Source organism: Carassius gibelio, chromosome A22 (genome assembly GCF_023724105.1).
Source record: "Carassius gibelio isolate Cgi1373 ecotype wild population from Czech Republic chromosome A22, carGib1.2-hapl.c, whole genome shotgun sequence".
Taxonomy (NCBI): domain Eukaryota; kingdom Metazoa; phylum Chordata; class Actinopteri; order Cypriniformes; family Cyprinidae; genus Carassius; species Carassius gibelio.
Genome location: NC_068392.1, coordinates 18,682,387 through 18,700,395, shown reverse-complemented (window position 1 = coordinate 18,700,395; position 18,009 = coordinate 18,682,387). Strand labels below are relative to the sequence as shown.

The window sequence follows — 18,009 nt, the reverse complement described above, 5'->3', positions numbered from 1 at the left end:
GTTTGTGCAATCTATAGCTTCTATTTTTATATATTTTTTATTGTTGAGATGTAGCAATTTATTTATGAGATTTGGGAGGCTTTTATTTTGTAATTACAAATCAGACTGTCCTGAAATGATGCAGCTGACATTGCGGCAAGGTGTACTCTCAATCTGAGGTGAAAGTGGTCTGTGCAATCTATAACTTTTATTTTTATATATTTTTGAAAGTAGAGATGCAGCAGCTTTTTTATGAGATTTGGGAGGCTTTTATTTTGTAATTACACATCAGACTCTCCTGAAACGATGCAGCTGACATTTTTGCTAGGTGTACTCTAAATCTGAGGTGAAAGTGGCCTGTGCAATCAATATTTTTTTTCAATATATAATTTCGAAAGTAGAGATGCAGCAGCTTATTTTTGAGATTTGGGAGGCTTTTATTTTGTAATTACACATCAGACTGTCCTGAAACGATGCAGCTGACATTGTGGCAAGGTGTACTCTCAAGCTGAGGTGAAAGTTTCCTGTGCAATCCATAACTGTTTTTAAATATATAATTTTGAAAGTAGAGATGAAGCAGCTTGTTTATGAGATTTGGGAGGCTCTTATTTTGTAATTCCACATCAGACCGTCCTGAAACGATGCAGCTGACATTGTGGCAAGGTGTACTCTCAATCTGAGGTGAAAGTGGCCTGTGCAATCTATTACTTTTTTAAATTTACATTTTTCAAAGTAGAGATGCAGCAGCTTTTTTATGAGATTTGGGAGGCTCTTATTTTGTAATTACACATCAGACTGTCCTGAAACGATGCAGCTGACATTGTGGCAAGGTGTACTCTCAATTTGAGGTGAAAGTGGCCTGTGCAATCTATAACTTTAATTTTTTATAGATTTTTATAGATTTTCTAATATAGAGATGCAGCATCTCATTTATGAGATTTGAGAGGCTCTTATTTTGTAATTCCACATCAGACCGTCCTGATACGATGCAGCTGACATTGTGGTAAGGTGTACTCTCAATCTGAGGTGAAAGTGGCCTGTGCAATGTATAACTTTAATTTTTATAGATTTTTTTATATAGAGATGTAGCATCTCATTTATGATATTTGGGGGGCTCTTATTTTGTAATTACACATCAGACTGTCCTGAAACGATGCAGCTGACATTGTGACAAGGTGTACTCTCAAGCTGAGGTGAAAGTTTCCTGTGCAATCCATAACTTTTTTAAATATATAATTTTGAAAATAGAGATTAAGCAGCTTGTTTATGAGATTTGGGAGGCTCTTATTTTGTAATTCCACATCAGACCGTCCTGAAACGATGCAGCTGACATTGTGGCAAGGTGTACTCTCAATCTGAGGTGAAAGTGGCCTGTGCAATCTATAACTTTTTTAAATTTACATTTTTCAAAGTAGAGATGCAGCAGCTTTTTTATGAGATTTGGGAGGCTTTTATTTTGTAATTACACATCAGACTGTCCTGAAACGATGCAGCTGACATTGTGGCAAGGTGTACTCTCAATCTGAGGTGAAAGTGGCCTGTGCAATCTATAACTTTAGTTTTTATAGATTTTTGAATGTAGAGATGCAGCATCTTTTTTATGAGATTTGGGAGGCTTCTATCTTGTAATTCCACATCAGACTGTCCTGAAACGATGCATCTGACATCGTGGCAAGGTGTACTCTCAATCTGAGGTGAAAGTGGTCTGTGCAATCTATAACTTTAGTTTTTATAGACTTTTGAATGTAGAGATGCAGCATCTTTTTTATGAGATTTGGGAGGCTTTTATTTTGTAATTACACATCAGACTGTCCTGAAACGATGCAGCTGACATTGTGGCAAGGTGTACTCTCAATCTGAGGTGAAAGTGGTCTGTGCAATCTATAACTTAGATGTTTATAGATTTTTGAAAATAGATGCAGCATCCCATTTATGAGATTTGTGAGGCTCTTATTTTGTAATTCCACATCAGACTGTCCTGAAACAATGCATCTGACATCGTGACAAGGGGTACTCTCAATCTGAGGTGAAAGTGGCCTGTGCAATCTATACATTTTATTTATATATAATTTCGAAAGTAGAGCTGAAGCAGCTTGTTTATGAGATTTGAGAGGCTCTTATTTTGTAATTACACATCAGACCGTCCTGAAACGATGCAGCTGACATTGTGGCAATGTGTACTCTCAATCTGAGGTGCAAGTGGCCTGTGCAATCTATAACTTTAGTTTTTATAGATTTTTGAATGTAGAGATGCAGCATCTTTTTTATGAGATTTGGGAGGCTTCTATTTTGTAATTCCACATCAGACTGTCCTGAAACGATGCATCTGACATCGTGGCAAGGTGTACTCTCAATCTGAGGTGAAAGTGGTCTGTGCAATCTATAACTTTAGTTTTTATAGACTTTTGAATGTAGAGATGCAGCATCTTTTTTATGAGATTTGGGAGGCTTTTATTTTGTAATTACACATCAGACTGTCCTGAAACGATGCAGCTGACATTGTGGCAAGGTGTACTCTCAATCTGAGGTGAAAGTGGTCTGTGCAATCTATAACTTTTATTTTTAGATATTTTTGAAAGTAGAGATGCAGCAGCTTTTTTATGAGATTTGGGAGGCTCTTATTTTGTAATTCCACATCAGACCGTCCATATATGATGCAGCTGACATTGTGGTAAGGTGTACTCTCATTCTGAGGTGAAAGTGGCCTGTGCATTGTATAACTTAAATTTTTATAGATTTTTTTATATAGAGATGTAGCATCTCATTTATTATATTTGGGGGGCTCTTATTTTGTAATTCCACATCAGACCGTCCTGAAACGATGCAGCTGACATTGTGGCAAGGTGTACTCTCAATCTGAGGTGAAAGTGGCCTGTGCAATCTATAACTTTTATTTTTAGATATTTTTGAAAGTAGAGATGCAGCAGCTTTTTTATGAGATTTGGGAGGCTTTTATTTTGTAATTACACATCAGACTGTCCTGAAACGATGCAGCTGACATTGTGGCAAGGTGTACTCTCAATCTGAGGTGAAAGTGGCCTGTGCAATCTATAACGTTTTTAAATTGACATTTTTCAAAGTAGAGATGCAGCAGCTTTGTTATGAGATTTGGGAGGCTTTTATTTTGTAATTCCACATCAGACTGTCCTGAAACGATGCAGCTGACATTGTGGCAAGGTGTACTCTCAATCTGAGGTGAAAGTGGCCTGTGCAATCTATAACTTTTGTTTTTATAGATTTTTGAAAGTAGAGATGCAGCAGCTTTTTATGAGATTTGGGAGGCTTTTATTTTGTAATTACACATCAGACTGTCCAGAAACGATGCAGCTGACATTGTGGCAAGGTGTACTCTCAATCTGAGGTGAAAGTGGCCTGTGCAATCTATAACTTAGATTTTTATAGATTTTTGAATATAGAGATGCAGCATCCCATTTATGAGATTTGGGAGGCTCTTATTTTGTAATTCCACATCAGACTGTCCTGAAACAATGCATCTGACATCGTGGCAAGGTGTACTCTCAATCTGAGGTGAAAGTGGCCTGTGCAATCTAGAACTTAGATTTTTATAGATTTTTGAATATAGAGATGCAGCATCCTATTTATGAGATTTGGGAGGCTCTTATGTTGTAATCTCACATCAGACCATCCTGAAACTATGCATCTGACATTGTGGCAAGGTGTACTCTCAATCTGAGGTGCAAGTGGCCTGTGCAATCTATAACTTTAGTTTTTATAGATTTTTGAATGTAGAGATGCAGCATCTTTTTTATGAGATTTGGGAGGCTTCTATTTTGTAATTCCACATCAGACTGTCCTGAAACGATGCATCTGACATCGTGGCAAGGTGTACTCTCAATCTGAGGTGAAAGTGGTCTGTGCAATCTATAACTTTTATTTTTAGATATTTTTGAAAGTAGAGATGCAGCAGCTTTTTTATGAGATTTGGGAGGCTCTTATTTTGTAATTCCACATCAGACCGTCCATATATGATGCAGCTGACATTGTGGTAAGGTGTACTCTCATTCTGAGGTGAAAGTGGCCTGTGCATTGTATAACTTAAATTTTTATAGATTTTTTTATATAGAGATGTAGCATCTCATTTATTATATTTGGGGGGCTCTTATTTTGTAATTCCACATCAGACCGTCCTGAAACCAAGGGGCAAGGAACTCGACCGGAAGTTGAAGTCAGGTGGGGGCTGCCATCTTTTAGCAGAACTTCACTTGCGTTAGCATTCCAATTGACTCCCATTCATTTTGGCGTCACTTTGGCAGCGAATAACTTTACATCTGAGGCATTTAAAGACTCTGTTTGTCCATTATTTATTTCTAAAGATACACGACAATGTATAAAGGGCTCCATTACCTTCTATGTTACATTATGGCCCCGTATAAACAGTTTTTGTAAAAAATAGGCTAACGATTGCGTCATAACCACTCGGCTCTCTGTCGCATTACCGTACAGACAGGTGGAGAAGCTCGCAGGCAATTACTTAATATGGCGTACTGGCGTTACATTTTAAAATACTATACAAAATAATTAATCAGAATACTTACTCCTGCTCACTCACGACAAAGAACTCCCCGCTCAAGCTCGCCGTCTCTGCAAGATTAACGATGGCAGTTTTCACGCACAGCTACTAGAAGGTTTACATCTGTCAGACAGGTTGCTGACGTCGTCAAGCTTCGTTTGAGTCTGCGCGTCAGAAACGGAAGTGCTAAAAAACGCTAAAACTGGGCTTCATTTGTCTCAATTGAGTTCCAATGGGGTCGCTGTGTCCATTTCTTTTACTGTCTATGCCTGAAACGATGCAGCTGACATTGTGGCAAGGTGTACTCTCAATCTGAGGTGAAAGTGGCCTGTGCAATCTATAACGTTTTTAAATTGACATTTTTCAAAGTAGAGATGCAGCAGCTTTGTTATGAGATTTGGGAGGCTTTTATTTTGTAATTCCACATCAGACTGTCCTGAAACGATGCAGCTGACATTGTGGCAAGGTGTACTCTCAATCTGAGGTGAAAGTGGCCTGTGCAATCTATAACTTTTGTTTTTATAGATTTTTGAAAGTAGAGATGCAGCAGCTTTTTTATGAGATTTGGGAGGCTTTTATTTTGTAATTACACATCAGACTGTCCTGAAACGATGCAGCTGACATTGTGGCAAGGTGTACTCTCAATCTGAGGTGAAAGTGGCCTGTGCAATCTATAACTTAGATTTTTATAGATTTTTGAATATAGAGATGCAGCATCCCATTTATGAGATTTGGGAGGCTCTTATTTTGTAATTCCACATCAGACTGTCCTGAAACAATGCATCTGACATCGTGGCAAGGTGTACTCTCAATCTGAGGTGAAAGTGGCCTGTGCAATCTAGAACTTAGATTTTTATAGATTTTTGAATATAGAGATGCAGCATCCTATTTATGAGATTTGGGAGGCTCTTATGTTGTAATCTCACATCAGACCATCCTGAAACTATGCATCTGACATTGTGGCAAGGTGTACTCTCAATCAGAGGTGAAAGTGGCCTGTGCAATCTATAACTTTTTTTAATATACATTTTTGAAAGTAGAGATGCAACAGTTTTTTTTTTAGATGTGGGAGGCCTTTATTTTGTAATTACACATCAGACTGTCCTGAATCGATGCAGCTGACATTGTGGCAAGGTGTACTCTCAATCTGAGGTGAAAGTGGCCTGTGCAATCTATAACTTAGATGTTTATAGATTTTTGAAAATAGATGCAGCATCCCATTTATGAGATTTGTGAGGCTCTTATTTTGTAATTCCACATCAGACTGTCCTGAAACAATGCATCTGACATCGTGACAAGGTGTACTCTCAATCTGAGGTGAAAGTGGCCTGTGCAATCTATACATTTTATTTATATATAATTTCGAAAGTAGAGCTGAAGCAGCTTGTTTATGAGATTTGAGAGGCTCTTATTTTGTAATTACACATCAGACCGTCCTGAAACGATGCAGCTGACATTGTGGCAATGTGTACTCTCAATCTGAGGTGCAAGTGGCCTGTGCAATCTAGAACTTAGAGTTTTATAGATTTTTGAATATAGAGATGCAGCATCCTATTTATGAGATTTGGGAGGCTCTTATGTTGTAATCTCACATCAGACCATCCTGAAACGATGCATCTGACATTGTGGCAAGGTGTACTCTCAATAAGAGGTGAAAGTGGCCTGTGCAATCTATAACTTTTTTTAATATGCATTTTTGAAAGTAGAGATGCAACAGTTTTTTTTTTAGATGTGGGAGGCTTTTATTTTGTAATTACACATCAGACTGTCCTGAAACGATGCAGCTGACATTGTGGCAAGGTGTACTCTCAATCTGAGGTGAAAGTGGCCTGTGCAATCTATAACTTAGATGTTTATAGATTTTTGAAAATAGATGCAGCATCCCATTTATGAGATTTGTGAGGCTCTTATTTTGTAATTCCACATCAGACTGTCCTGAAACGATGCATCTGACATCGTGACAAGGTGTACTCTCAATCTGAGGTGAAAGTGGCCTGTGCAATCTATAACTTTAATTTTTATAGATTTTCTAATATAGAGATGCAGCATCTCATTTATGAGATTTGAGAGGCTCTTATTTTGTAATTCCACATCAGACCATCCTGATACGTTGCAGCTGACATTGTGGTAAGGTGTACTCTCAATCTGAGGTGAAAGTGGCCTGTGCAATGTATAACTTTAATTTTTATAGATTTTTTTAAATAGAGATGTAGCATCTCATTTATTATATTTGGGGGGCTCTTATTTTGTAATTACACATCAGACTGTCCTGAAACGATGCAGCTGACATTGTGGCAAGGTGTACTCTCAAGCTGAGGTGAAAGTTTCCTCTGCAATCCATAACTTTTTTAAATATATAATTTTGAAAGTAGAGATGAAGCAGCTTGTTTATGAGATTTGGGAGGCTCTTATTTTGTAATTCCACATCAGACCGTCCTGAAACGATGCAGCTGACATTGTGGCAAGGTGTACTCTCAATCTGAGGTGAAAGTGGCCTGTGCAATCTATAACTTTTTTAAATTTTCATTTTTCAAAGTATAGATGCAGCAGCTTTTTTATGAGATTTGGGAGGCTTTTATTTTGTAATTACACATCAGACTGTCCTGAAACGATGCAGCTGACATTGTGCTAAGGTGTACTCTCAATCTGAGGTGAAAGTGGCCTGTGCAATCTATAACTTAGATTTTTATAGATTTTTGAATATAGAGATGCAGCATCCCATTTATGAGATTTGGGAGGCTCTTATTTTGTAATTCCACATCAGACTGTCCTGAAACGATGCATCTGACATCGTGGCAAGGTGTACTCTCAATCTGAGGTGAAAGTGGTCTGTGCAATCTATAACTTTAGTTTTTATAGATTTTTGAATGTAGAGATGCAGCATCTTTTTTATGAGAGTTGGGAGGCTTTTATTTTGTAATTACACATCAGACTGTCCTGAAACGATGCAGCTGACATTGTGGCAAGGTGTACTCTCAATCTGAGGTGAAAGTGGTCTGTGCAATCTATAACTTTAGTTTTTATAGATTTTTGAATGTAGAGATGCAGCATCTTTTTTATGAGATTTGGGAGGCTTTTATTTTGTAATTACACATCAGACTGTCCTGAAACGATGCAGCTGACATTGTGGCAAGGTGTACTCTCAATCTGAGGTGAAAGTGGCCTGTGCAATCTATAACTTTTTTAAATTGACATTTTTCAAAGTAGAGATGCAGCAGCTTTTTTATGAGATTTGGGAGGCTTTTATTTTGTAATTACACATCAGACTGTCCTGAAACGATGCAACTGACATTGTGGCAAGGTGTACTCTCAATCTGAGGTGAAAGTGGCCTGTGCAATCTATAACTTTTGTTTTTATAGATTTTTGAAAGTAGAGATGCAGCAGCTTTTTTATGAGATTTGGGAGGCTTTTATTTTGTAATTCCACATCAGACTGTCCTGAAACGATGCATCTGACATCGTGGCAAGGTGTACTCTCAATCTGAGGTGAAAGTGGCCTGTGCAATCTAGAACGTAGATTTTTATAGATATTTGAATATAGAGATGCAGCATCCTATTTATTAGATTTGGGAGGCTCTTATTTTGTAATTCCACATCAGACCGTCCTGAAACAATGCAGCTGACATTGTGGCAAGGTGTACTCTCAATTTGAGGTGAAAGTGGCCTGTGCAATCTATAACTAAATTTTTTATAGATTTTCTAATTTAGAGATGCAGCATCCCATTTATGAGATTTGAGAGGCTCTTATTTTGTAATTAAACATCAGACCGTCCATATACGATGCAGCTGACATTGTGGTAAGGTGTACTCTCAATCTGAGGTGAAAGTGGCCTGTGCAATCTAGAACTTAGATTTTTATAGATTTTTGAATATAGAGATGCACTATCCCATTTATGAGATTTGGGAGGCTCTTATGTTGTAATCTCACATCAGACCGTCCTGAAACGATGCATCTGACATTGTGGCAAGATGTACTCTCAGTCTGAGGTGAAAATGGTCTGTGCAATGTATAACTTTAATTTTTATAGATTTTTGAATATAGAGATGCAGCATCCTATTTATGAGATTTGGGAGGCTCTTATGTTGTAATCTCACATCAGACCGTCCTGAAACGATGCATCTGACATTGTGGTAAGGTGTACTCTCAATCTGAGGTGAAAGTGGCCTGTGCAATGTATAACTTTAATTTTTATAGATTTTTTTATATAGAGATGTAGCATCTCATTTATTATATTTGGGGGGCTCTTATCTTGTAATTACACATCAGACTGTCCTGAAACGATGCAGCTGACATTGTGGTAAGGTGTACTCTCAATCTCTGTTGAAAGTGGCCTGTGCAATGTAGAACTTAGATTTTTATAGATTTTTGAATATAGATGCAGCATCCTATTTATGAGATTTGGGAGGCTCTTATGTTGTAATCTCACATCAGACCGTCCTGAAACGATGCATCTGACATTGTGGTAAGGTGTACTCTCAATCTGAGGTGAAAGTGGCCTGTGCAATGTATAACTTTAATTTTTATAGATTTTTTTATATAGAGATGTAGCATCTCATTTATTATATTTGGGGGGCTCTTATCTTGTAATTACACATCAGAATGTCCTGAAACGATGCAGCTGACATTGTGGCAAGGTGTACTCTCAAGCTGAGGTGAAAGTTTCCTGTGCAATCCATAACTGTTTTTAAATATATAATTTTGAAAGTAGAGATGAAGCAGCTTGTTTATGAGATTTGGGAGGCTCTTATTTTGTAATTCCACATCAGACCGTCCTGAAACGATGCAGCTGACATTGTGGCAAGGTGTACTCTCAATCTGAGGTGAAAGTGGCCTGTGCAATCTATAACTTTTGTTTTTATAGATTTTTGAAAGTAGAGATGCAGCAGCTTTTTTATGAGATTTGGGAGGCTTTTATTTTGTAATTACACATCAGACTGTCCTGAAACGATGCAGCTGACATTGTGGCAAGGTGTACTCTCAATCTGAGGTGAAAGTGGCCTGTGCAATCTATAACTTAGATTTTTATAGATTTTTGAATATAAAGATGCAGCATCCCATTTATGAGATTTGGGAGGCTCTTATTTTGTAATTCCACATCAGACTGTCCTGAAACGATGCATCTGACATCGTGGCAAGGTGTACTCTCAATCAGAGGTGAAAGTGGCCTGTGCAATCTATAACTTTTTTTAATATACATTTTGAAAGTAGAGATGCAACAGTTTTTTTTTAGATGTGGGAGGCCTTTATTTTGTAATTACACATCAGACTGTCCTGAAACGATGCAGCTGACATTGTGGCAAGGTGTACTCTCAATCTGAGGTGAAAGTGGCCTGTGCAATCTATAACTTAGATTTTTATAGATTTTTGAATATAGAGATGCAGCATCCCATTTATGAGATTTGGGAGGCTCTTATTTTGTAATTCCACATCAGACTGTCCTGAAACGATGCATCTGACATCGTGGCAAGGTGTACTCTCAATCTGAGGTGAAAGTGGCCTGTGCAATCTAGAACGTAGATTTTTATAGATATTTGAATATAGAGATGCAGCATCCTATTTATTAGATTTGGGAGGCTCTTATTTTGTAATTCCACATCAGACCGTCCTGAAACAATGCAGCTGACATTGTGGCAAGATGTACTCTCAATTTGAGGTGAAAGTGGCCTGTGCAATCTATAACTTAATTTTTTATAGATTTTCTAATTTAGAGATGCAGCATCTCATTTATGAGATTTGAGAGGCTCTTATTTTGTAATTAAACATCAGACCGTCCATATACGATGCAGCTGACATTGTGGTAAGGTGTACTCTCAATCTGAGGTGAAAGTGGCCTGTGCAATCTAGAACTTAGATTTTTATAGATTTTTGAATATAGAGATGCACTATCCCATTTATGAGATTTGGGAGGCTCTTATGTTGTAATCTCACATCAGACCGTCCTGAAACGATGCATCTGACATTGTGGCAAGATGTACTCTCAGTCTGAGGTGAAAATGGTCTGTGCAATGTATAACTTTAATTTTTATAGATTTTTTTATATAGAGATGTAGCACCTCATTTATTATATTTGGGGGGCTCTTATCTTGTAATTACACATCAGACTGTCCTGAAACGATGCATCTGACTTCGTGGCAAGGTGTACTCTCAATCAGAGGTGAAAGTGGCCTGTGCAATCTATAACTTTTTTTAATATACATTTTGAAAGTAGAGATGCAACAGTTTTTTTTTAGATGTGGGAGGCCTTTATTTTGTAATTACACATCAGACTGTCCTGAAACGATGCAGCTGACATTGTGGCAAGGTGTACTATCAATCTGAGGTGAAAGTGGCCTGTGCAATCTATAACTTAGATTTTTATAGATTTTTGAATATAGAGATGCAGCATCCCATTTATGAGATTTGGGAGGCTCTTATTTTGTAATTCCACATCAGACTGTCCTGAAACGATGCATCTGACATCGTGGCAAGGTGTACTCTCAATCTGAGGTGAAAGTGGCCTGTGCAATCTAGAACGTAGATTTTTATAGATATTTGAATATAGAGATGCAGCATCCTATTTATTAGATTTGGGAGGCTCTTATTTTGTAATTCCACATCAGACCGTCCTGAAACAATGCAGCTGACATTGTGGCAAGATGTACTCTCAATTTGAGGTGAAAGTGGCCTGTGCAATCTATAACTTAATTTTTTATAGATTTTCTAATTTAGAGATGCAGCATCCCATTTATGAGATTTGAGAGGCTCTTATTTTGTAATTAAACATCAGACCGTCCATATACGATGCAGCTGACATTGTGGTAAGGTGTACTCTCAATCTGAGGTGAAAGTGGCCTGTGCAATCTAGAACTTAGATTTTTATAGATTTTTGAATATAGAGATGCACTATCCCATTTATGAGATTTGGGAGGCTCTTATGTTGTAATCTCACATCAGACCGTCCTGAAACGATGCATCTGACATTGTGGCAAGATGTACTCTCAGTCTGAGGTGAAAATGGTCTGTGCAATGTATAACTTTAATTTTTATAGATTTTTTTATATAGAGATGTAGCACCTCATTTATTATATTTGGGGGGCTCTTATCTTGTAATTACACATCAGACTGTCCTGAAACGATGCATCTGACTTCGTGGCAAGGTGTACTCTCAATCTGAGGTGAAAGTGGCCTGTGCAATCTATAACTTTTTTAAATATATAATTTTGAAAGTAGAGATGAATCAGCTTGTTTATGAGATTTGGGAGGCTCTTATTTTGTATTTCCACATCAGACTGTCCTGAAACGATGCAGCTGACATTGTGGCAAGGTGTACTCTCAATTTGAGGTGAAAATGGCCTGTGCAATCTATAACTTTAATTTTTTATAGATTTTCTAATATAGAGATGCAGCATTTCATTTATGAGATTTGAGAGGCTCTTATTTTGTAATTCCACATCAGACCGTCCTGAAACGATGCAGCTGACATTGTGGTAAGGTGTACTCTCAATCTGAGGTGAAAGTGGTCTGTGCAATGTATAACTTTACTTTTTATAGATTTTTTTATATAGAGATGTAGAATCTCATTTATGATATTTGGGGGGCTCTTATTTTGTAATTACACATCAGACTGTCCTGAAACGATGCAGCTGACATTGTGGTAAGGTGTACTCTCAATCTGAGGTGAAAGTGGCCTGTGCAATGTAGAACTTAGATTTTTATAGATTTTTGAATATAGAGATGCAGCATCCTATTTATGAGATTTGGGAGGCTCTTATGTTGTAATCTCACATCAGACCATCCTGAAACGATGCATCTGACATTGTGGTAAGGTGTACTCTCAATCTGAGGTGAAAGTGGCCTGTGCAATGTATAACTTTAATTTTTATAGATTTTTTTATATAGAGATGTAGCATCTCATTTATTATATTTGTGGGGCTCTTATCTTGTAATTACACATCAGACTGTCCTGAAACGATGCAGCTGACATTGTGGCAAGGTGTACTCTCAAGCTGAGGTGAAAGTTTCCTGTGCAATCCATAACTGTTTTTAAATATATAATTTTGAAAGTAGAGATGAAGCAGCTTGTTTATGAGATTTGGGAGGCTCTTATTTTGTAATTCCACATCAGACCGTCCTGAAACGATGCAGCTGACATTGTGGCAAGGTGTACTCTCAATCTGAGGTGAAAGTGGCCTGTGCAATCTATAACTTTTTTAAATTTACATTTTTCAAAGTAGAGATGCAGCAGTTTTTTTTCTTAGATGTGAGAGGCTTTTATTTTGTAATTACACATCAGACTGTCCTGAAACGATGCAGCTGACATTGTGGCAAGGTGTACTCTCAATCTGAGGTGAAAGTGGCCTGTGCAATCTATAACTTAGATTTTTATAGATTTTTGAAAATAGAGTTGCAGCATCCCATTTATGAGATTTGGGAGGCTCTTATATTGTAATTCCACATCGGACTGTCCTGAAACGATGCATCTGACATCGTGGCAAGGTGTACTCTCAATCTGAGGTGAAAGTGGCCTGTGCAATCTATAACTTTAATTTTTATAGATTTTTTAAAGTAGATGCAGCAGCATGCAGCTGACACTGTACTTTCTGTCTGTGCATTCTAGAACTTTTATTTGTATAGCTTTTCGAATGTAGAGATGCAACAAGCATATATTATTGTTCTTATTTTGTAATATGAGTATTCGAGGGTTTTTATTTTGGTATTCAGCAGCAGACAGTAACGGACTGTGTGTTGGGGGAAAAAAGTAGCGATCGCTGGAAGAGCACTCCATTCAGATCAGTTCTCTGACGGTGTTACCGTAATACGTAGTTTATACGCGACCCTCGAAATAACGTGGCGGCTAGATTGACCGTGCTTTTCTACTTGGCGGCTGGCTTGACCGCAGTTCGCTGCCGGAGTCAATCACGAATCACGATGGTTGTCAGTGCGTGGAGTCGCCCCTCAAATCAATCGGCACCAAGACAGTCAGGCTTGTCTCTCTATCTCCCAATGTCCTGCTGGCTCAACAGTATAACACTGAACACACCTGCAAAAGAGACTTGCAGTTTCTCTAAGAAAGATTGATTGAGTATTCAGTAATAAAACAGTGTGACCACGGTCTCTGTTATCTGAAATTATTTGATATACAGTATATACATATATACAGATATACATACATACATACATACATACACATATATATATATAGCATCTTTATGTGTTAATGAAGTGCAGATTATAAAGGTTTGTTTGTTGGATTTAAGCATCAGGAAATCCAGGCGGGTTTACCGTATGTTTACAGTAAAATAATAATAAAAACCATTCAAACACTATTACTGGTGATAAGTTACTTATTCTTCCATAGTCCTTATTCACTGTCTCTGTTTCTTTGACTTGCAAAGCAATGTTCACTCTTGTGTTGTAGAAAACAGATACCTACTTGTTACTTTCAGTTTCGTTTTTGGTGAACTGAGAGCTTAGCTGCATATATATAGCGGGTAATAAGAAAGCAGAGCATCCTTCCAGTGAGATCTCTGCGAGGAAACAGACATGATATCTCTGTGGGACAGTTCTTTACAGGAGAAGATAGGCGAGCTTCATGACGACACCTGGAGCATTGAAATTAATGACTCGATTGAGGAAAACAGACCAGCTCGTGACTGGCACCAGTACATTTCTGGCTCCTTTGCACAGTAAGAGCACAAATGTCAAATATGTATTTGTGTATTTGGACTATTAAGACACAAATGTGTCGTATGCTTTATTGCTTATTTAATGCAGAATCTGGCTTAAAAAGCTTAGTTTGAAATTGTATAGGTCTTGCAATTACAACTTTCCATGTAAGCTTTTGTGCATTAAATAATATCAACAAATACAACTTTTGGCAGTATGTATTAGTAAATGTTCAAATTAACATTAAGATAAATAAATGGTTTAGATGTATTTTTCATTTACGTTACCATTTTTAAACAAACAATCAAGGCTAAGCCGGTTGATTTCCTCAGCTAAAACGTTATAAATGAAATGTAAGACATCTAAATTCAAGTTTATGTGTCATGTTAATATTGTATGAATGCAATAACCATAAACATGCATATGACCACTACAAAAGTTTATGGCTGTTATCAGTAAAACAGAAACTTAATCAACAACAACATTTTAGGGGGAAGTCGTGGCCTAATGGTTAGAGGGTTGGACTCCCAATCGAAGGGTTGTGAGTTCGAGTCCCGGGCCGGCAGGAATTGTGGGTGGGGGGAGTGCATGTACAGTTCTCTCTCCACCTTCAATACCACGACTTAGGTGCCCTTGAGCAAGGCATCGAACCCTGCTCCATAAATGGCTGCCCACTGCTCCGGGTGTGTGCTCACAGTGTGTGTGTGTGTGTGTTCACTGCTCTGTGTGTGTGCATTTCGGATGGGTTAAATGCAGAGCACAAATTCTGAGTATGGGTCACCATACTTGGCTGAATGTCACTTCACTTTCACTTTCATTTTGATATAAATACTGCCCAAAACTGCCAACCTGGTGAAATAAAAGATATGAGTGAATCATTAAAACATCAGACACACTGTCCTAATGAATGGTCCTAGAAGTATCAGTATAGACTGTACTAAAACATCTATTCTCCATTTCATTTGTAGGTTCAAGTGTTCTCTTTGTAAAAAAGGCTGGGGGTCTAAAAGAGTGCAGGTGCTGTTCCATTTCCACCTGAACTCAGCAAGAAATCGGGGAACCATTAAAGTGCGACGCTTCAAACAGAAGTGCAGGAGATGTACCCAAGCTCCGTGGGAGGAACCAAACTTCCCAGTGGAAAACATCGATGTGCTTGTTGAGAGACTGGTTAAAAATATCCGTGTGAAATGCTACAGAGAAGACCTGGGTCAGCCGAACAGATCCTCCGTGTTCAGTGGCAGAGTTAATGGGCCGCATGAAACTGCTCACTGTGAAGCCTGTCATAAGGGTGTCTGCACTCAGGCCAACTGACACAGATAAATCAGCGCATGGTTCTTATTTATTATTATAAATGGTTTTCACAATGGAAACAAAGGAATAACAAGGAATGTGGTATTTCTTTTATATCATTCTATATAATTTAAAATGTGTAATATTTTACAAGATACTGCTGCAAACATTACAAAAGATCCCAAAATTCCCTGATGCTTGAGAAATATATATATATATATATTTTTTTTTTTTTTTTTTTTTTAAACAATATAAAAATAAAAAAGTGCATGTATCAATCCTGTTTTAATTCAGTTTATTTATTCATTCTTATTTTTTTGGAATGTGTAGTGGTTGTTCCTCAGCACCATGTTGATTTTTGTGATGTTAATAAAAGAAATATCCACACAAAGCTGGGTTTTTGTCACGTGTGATTTAATTAAGAGTAGTAAAACTGAAATATTCATGCACGGTTAACAGTGATGCTTGCTCTGCATTGCCTTTCTAATAACCTCGCCGGAAATAGAATTCAAACACACACTTACATTAAATATAATAATAATAATAATAATAATAATAATAGTAATACAAATAATAATATTGTTACTAATAATTAGAAATGGAAAGCATTTTTATATTCAAATGGTTCATAAGAGTACTACAGTTTCTCTTAAATACCAATTAACATACCCGAGTAGTGAAACACATACATCCACCCACAACAGCAAGAAAGTACATCAGGCATGTGTAAAACCAAATGTGATGTAACCCACTACTGTTACAGAATACACAATTGATTGAGGAAATGATATAAAAAAACTGTCCAACAGGGACAATAATGCTTTCTTTTTGTACCTTTTAGACAACTGTACGTGTCTTATGGTCCTTTTAGGCACAAAGGTGTTCCTATTGAAACGTCACAGCTTTTGTACATCCAAACATCCACTATTTTGGAACTTTATTTTGTTGCTTATTTTTGTTTGCGGTCTATACAGGATGTTACATAATTGTGACTGAAGTAGTTTGACCTTTCAAACAGAACTAGTCTCAAAAGGAAATAACTGTTTGGCACTTTAAACAAACAGTCTACAAAAATGAGGTCTGCCTTTTCTTTCTGTTTCTTTACTGTATGTCTGTCCACAGGCCCTGGGAATCACAGATGATTTGTACAGGCTGCACTGGTTCAAATCCAGGATGACATGGGGCACCTGCGCCCCACCCCTCGTTCCCACTCCCCACAATAAGAAAACCACAAATAAAACACCCTTCAGTCTCATTATAAAAGTCTATTTTTACTGCATCTTTCAATAAATCATGAATCTGGATTTAAAGAGTGGTTTTAATTCAATACCTGCCAAACAGTGAGCCATTTTTAACTCACATGTTATAAATGATCAATACATGTATGTATGTGTACTTATGTCACAGATTCAACACAACTTTATTGTAGTGTCTGGACCAATCAGACACACCATTTTTCATTTGATTCAGTATTAGCTTTGAAGTGCAACATGTTGCAATACAATATAGTCACTCAATAGCAACGGTCTCCCTCTTATTTAGCTATTGCAACTGCGCAGGAATTGTGGGTGGGGGGAGTGCATGAACAGCTCTCTCTACCTTCAATACCATGACTTAGGTGCCCTTGAGCAAGGCATCGAACCCCCAACTGCTCCCCGGGCGCCGCAGCATAAATGGCTGCCCACTGCTCCGGGTGTGTGTTCACCATACTTGGCTGAATGTCACGTCACTTCCACTTTTTTTTCACTACACCAGGCAATACCACGACTGAGGTGCCCTTAAGCAAGACACTGAACCCCCAACTGCTCCCTGTGTGTGTGTGTGTGTGTGTGTGTGTGTGTGTGTGTGTGTGTGCGCACTTTGAATGGGTTAAATGCAGAGCACGAATTCTGAGTATGGGTCACCATACTTGGCTGAATGTCACTTCACTGTTTACATTCTTTTTCTTTGTTGAGATTGAACTGTCTTAAAATACTAGCAAAGCACTTAGTGACAGCAGTTAACAATAAGAGTTAATCATTTAATGTACTGTCTAACACAAGTCTACTATACATACATATACATAAGTCTACTATATACGGTATACTGTTCACCTGAAGGAACCTTCCTTAGGTCATCTAGGAGTCAATGACAATTTAAACAATTTAAGTCAAATACTTCAGTTGTCAAACTTTTCTTCTCCCTCTATTTTATTATTATTATTATTATTATTATTTAATAGGTTACTCAATTCTAAAAGACACATTTTGCAATGAAAGTTACAGACATGTTTTGCAATGACTGTACTATCTCAATGTCTGAAATCTTGAATGTGTTGTGAAACGTTTTTCATCTCACTCATTATAATGGGACAAATTCATTTATCACATAATGTTCTTCTTGAATCTATCATATAAAGTACATGAACCAGTCAAAAACAGGATTAAGCTACAGAGTTCAGTATTGAACATGTAAATTATTTAGAAACCCGCGTTTTGCTTTCTGTTCATACGTCACACACACATGACTCTAGAAGTTTGACTTCGGTGTTTCGGTGTGTCCAAATGACAAGCATGAGTTGTTG

The 18,009-nt window shown here is 37.6% G+C and overlaps 1 protein-coding gene and 1 long non-coding RNA gene across 4 annotated transcripts; both read left to right on the top strand.

The window, feature by feature from the left end:
- Positions 1-238: 238 nt before the first annotated feature.
- Positions 239-13,384, top strand: LOC127942754 (uncharacterized). Of its 3 annotated transcripts, none has more exons than XR_008149394.1 (4): positions 239-474; positions 1,322-1,506; positions 10,831-10,997; positions 13,005-13,384. It is a non-coding gene; the product is annotated as an uncharacterized LOC127942754 (long non-coding RNA). The 3 variants fall into 3 exon arrangements; XR_008149396.1 differs by lacking the exon at positions 239-474 and adding an exon at positions 724-1,005 and having other exon boundaries at positions 1,340-1,506; XR_008149397.1 differs by lacking the exons at positions 239-474; positions 1,322-1,506 and adding an exon at positions 9,529-9,997.
- Positions 13,385-13,989: 605 nt separating this feature from the next.
- On the top strand, positions 13,990-15,837 carry LOC127943162 (receptor-transporting protein 3). Its single transcript, XM_052539382.1, has 2 exons — positions 13,990-14,176; positions 15,125-15,837. The coding sequence occupies exons 1-2, from the start codon at positions 14,034-14,036 to the stop codon at positions 15,465-15,467; spliced, it is 486 nt and encodes a 161-aa protein (XP_052395342.1). The 5' UTR covers positions 13,990-14,033; the 3' UTR covers positions 15,468-15,837.
- Positions 15,838-18,009: the final 2,172 nt, after the last annotated feature.

Excerpts from the sequence above, each read along its gene's own strand:
- LOC127943162 (XM_052539382.1), top strand. The coding sequence starts at position 14,034 with ATGATATCTCTGTGGGACAGTTCTTTACAGGAGAAGATAGGCGAGCTT. Across the intron at positions 14,177-15,124 it reads ATTTCTGGCTCCTTTGCACA|GTTCAAGTGTTCTCTTTGTA; the intron begins GTAAGAGCACAA and ends TTTCATTTGTAG.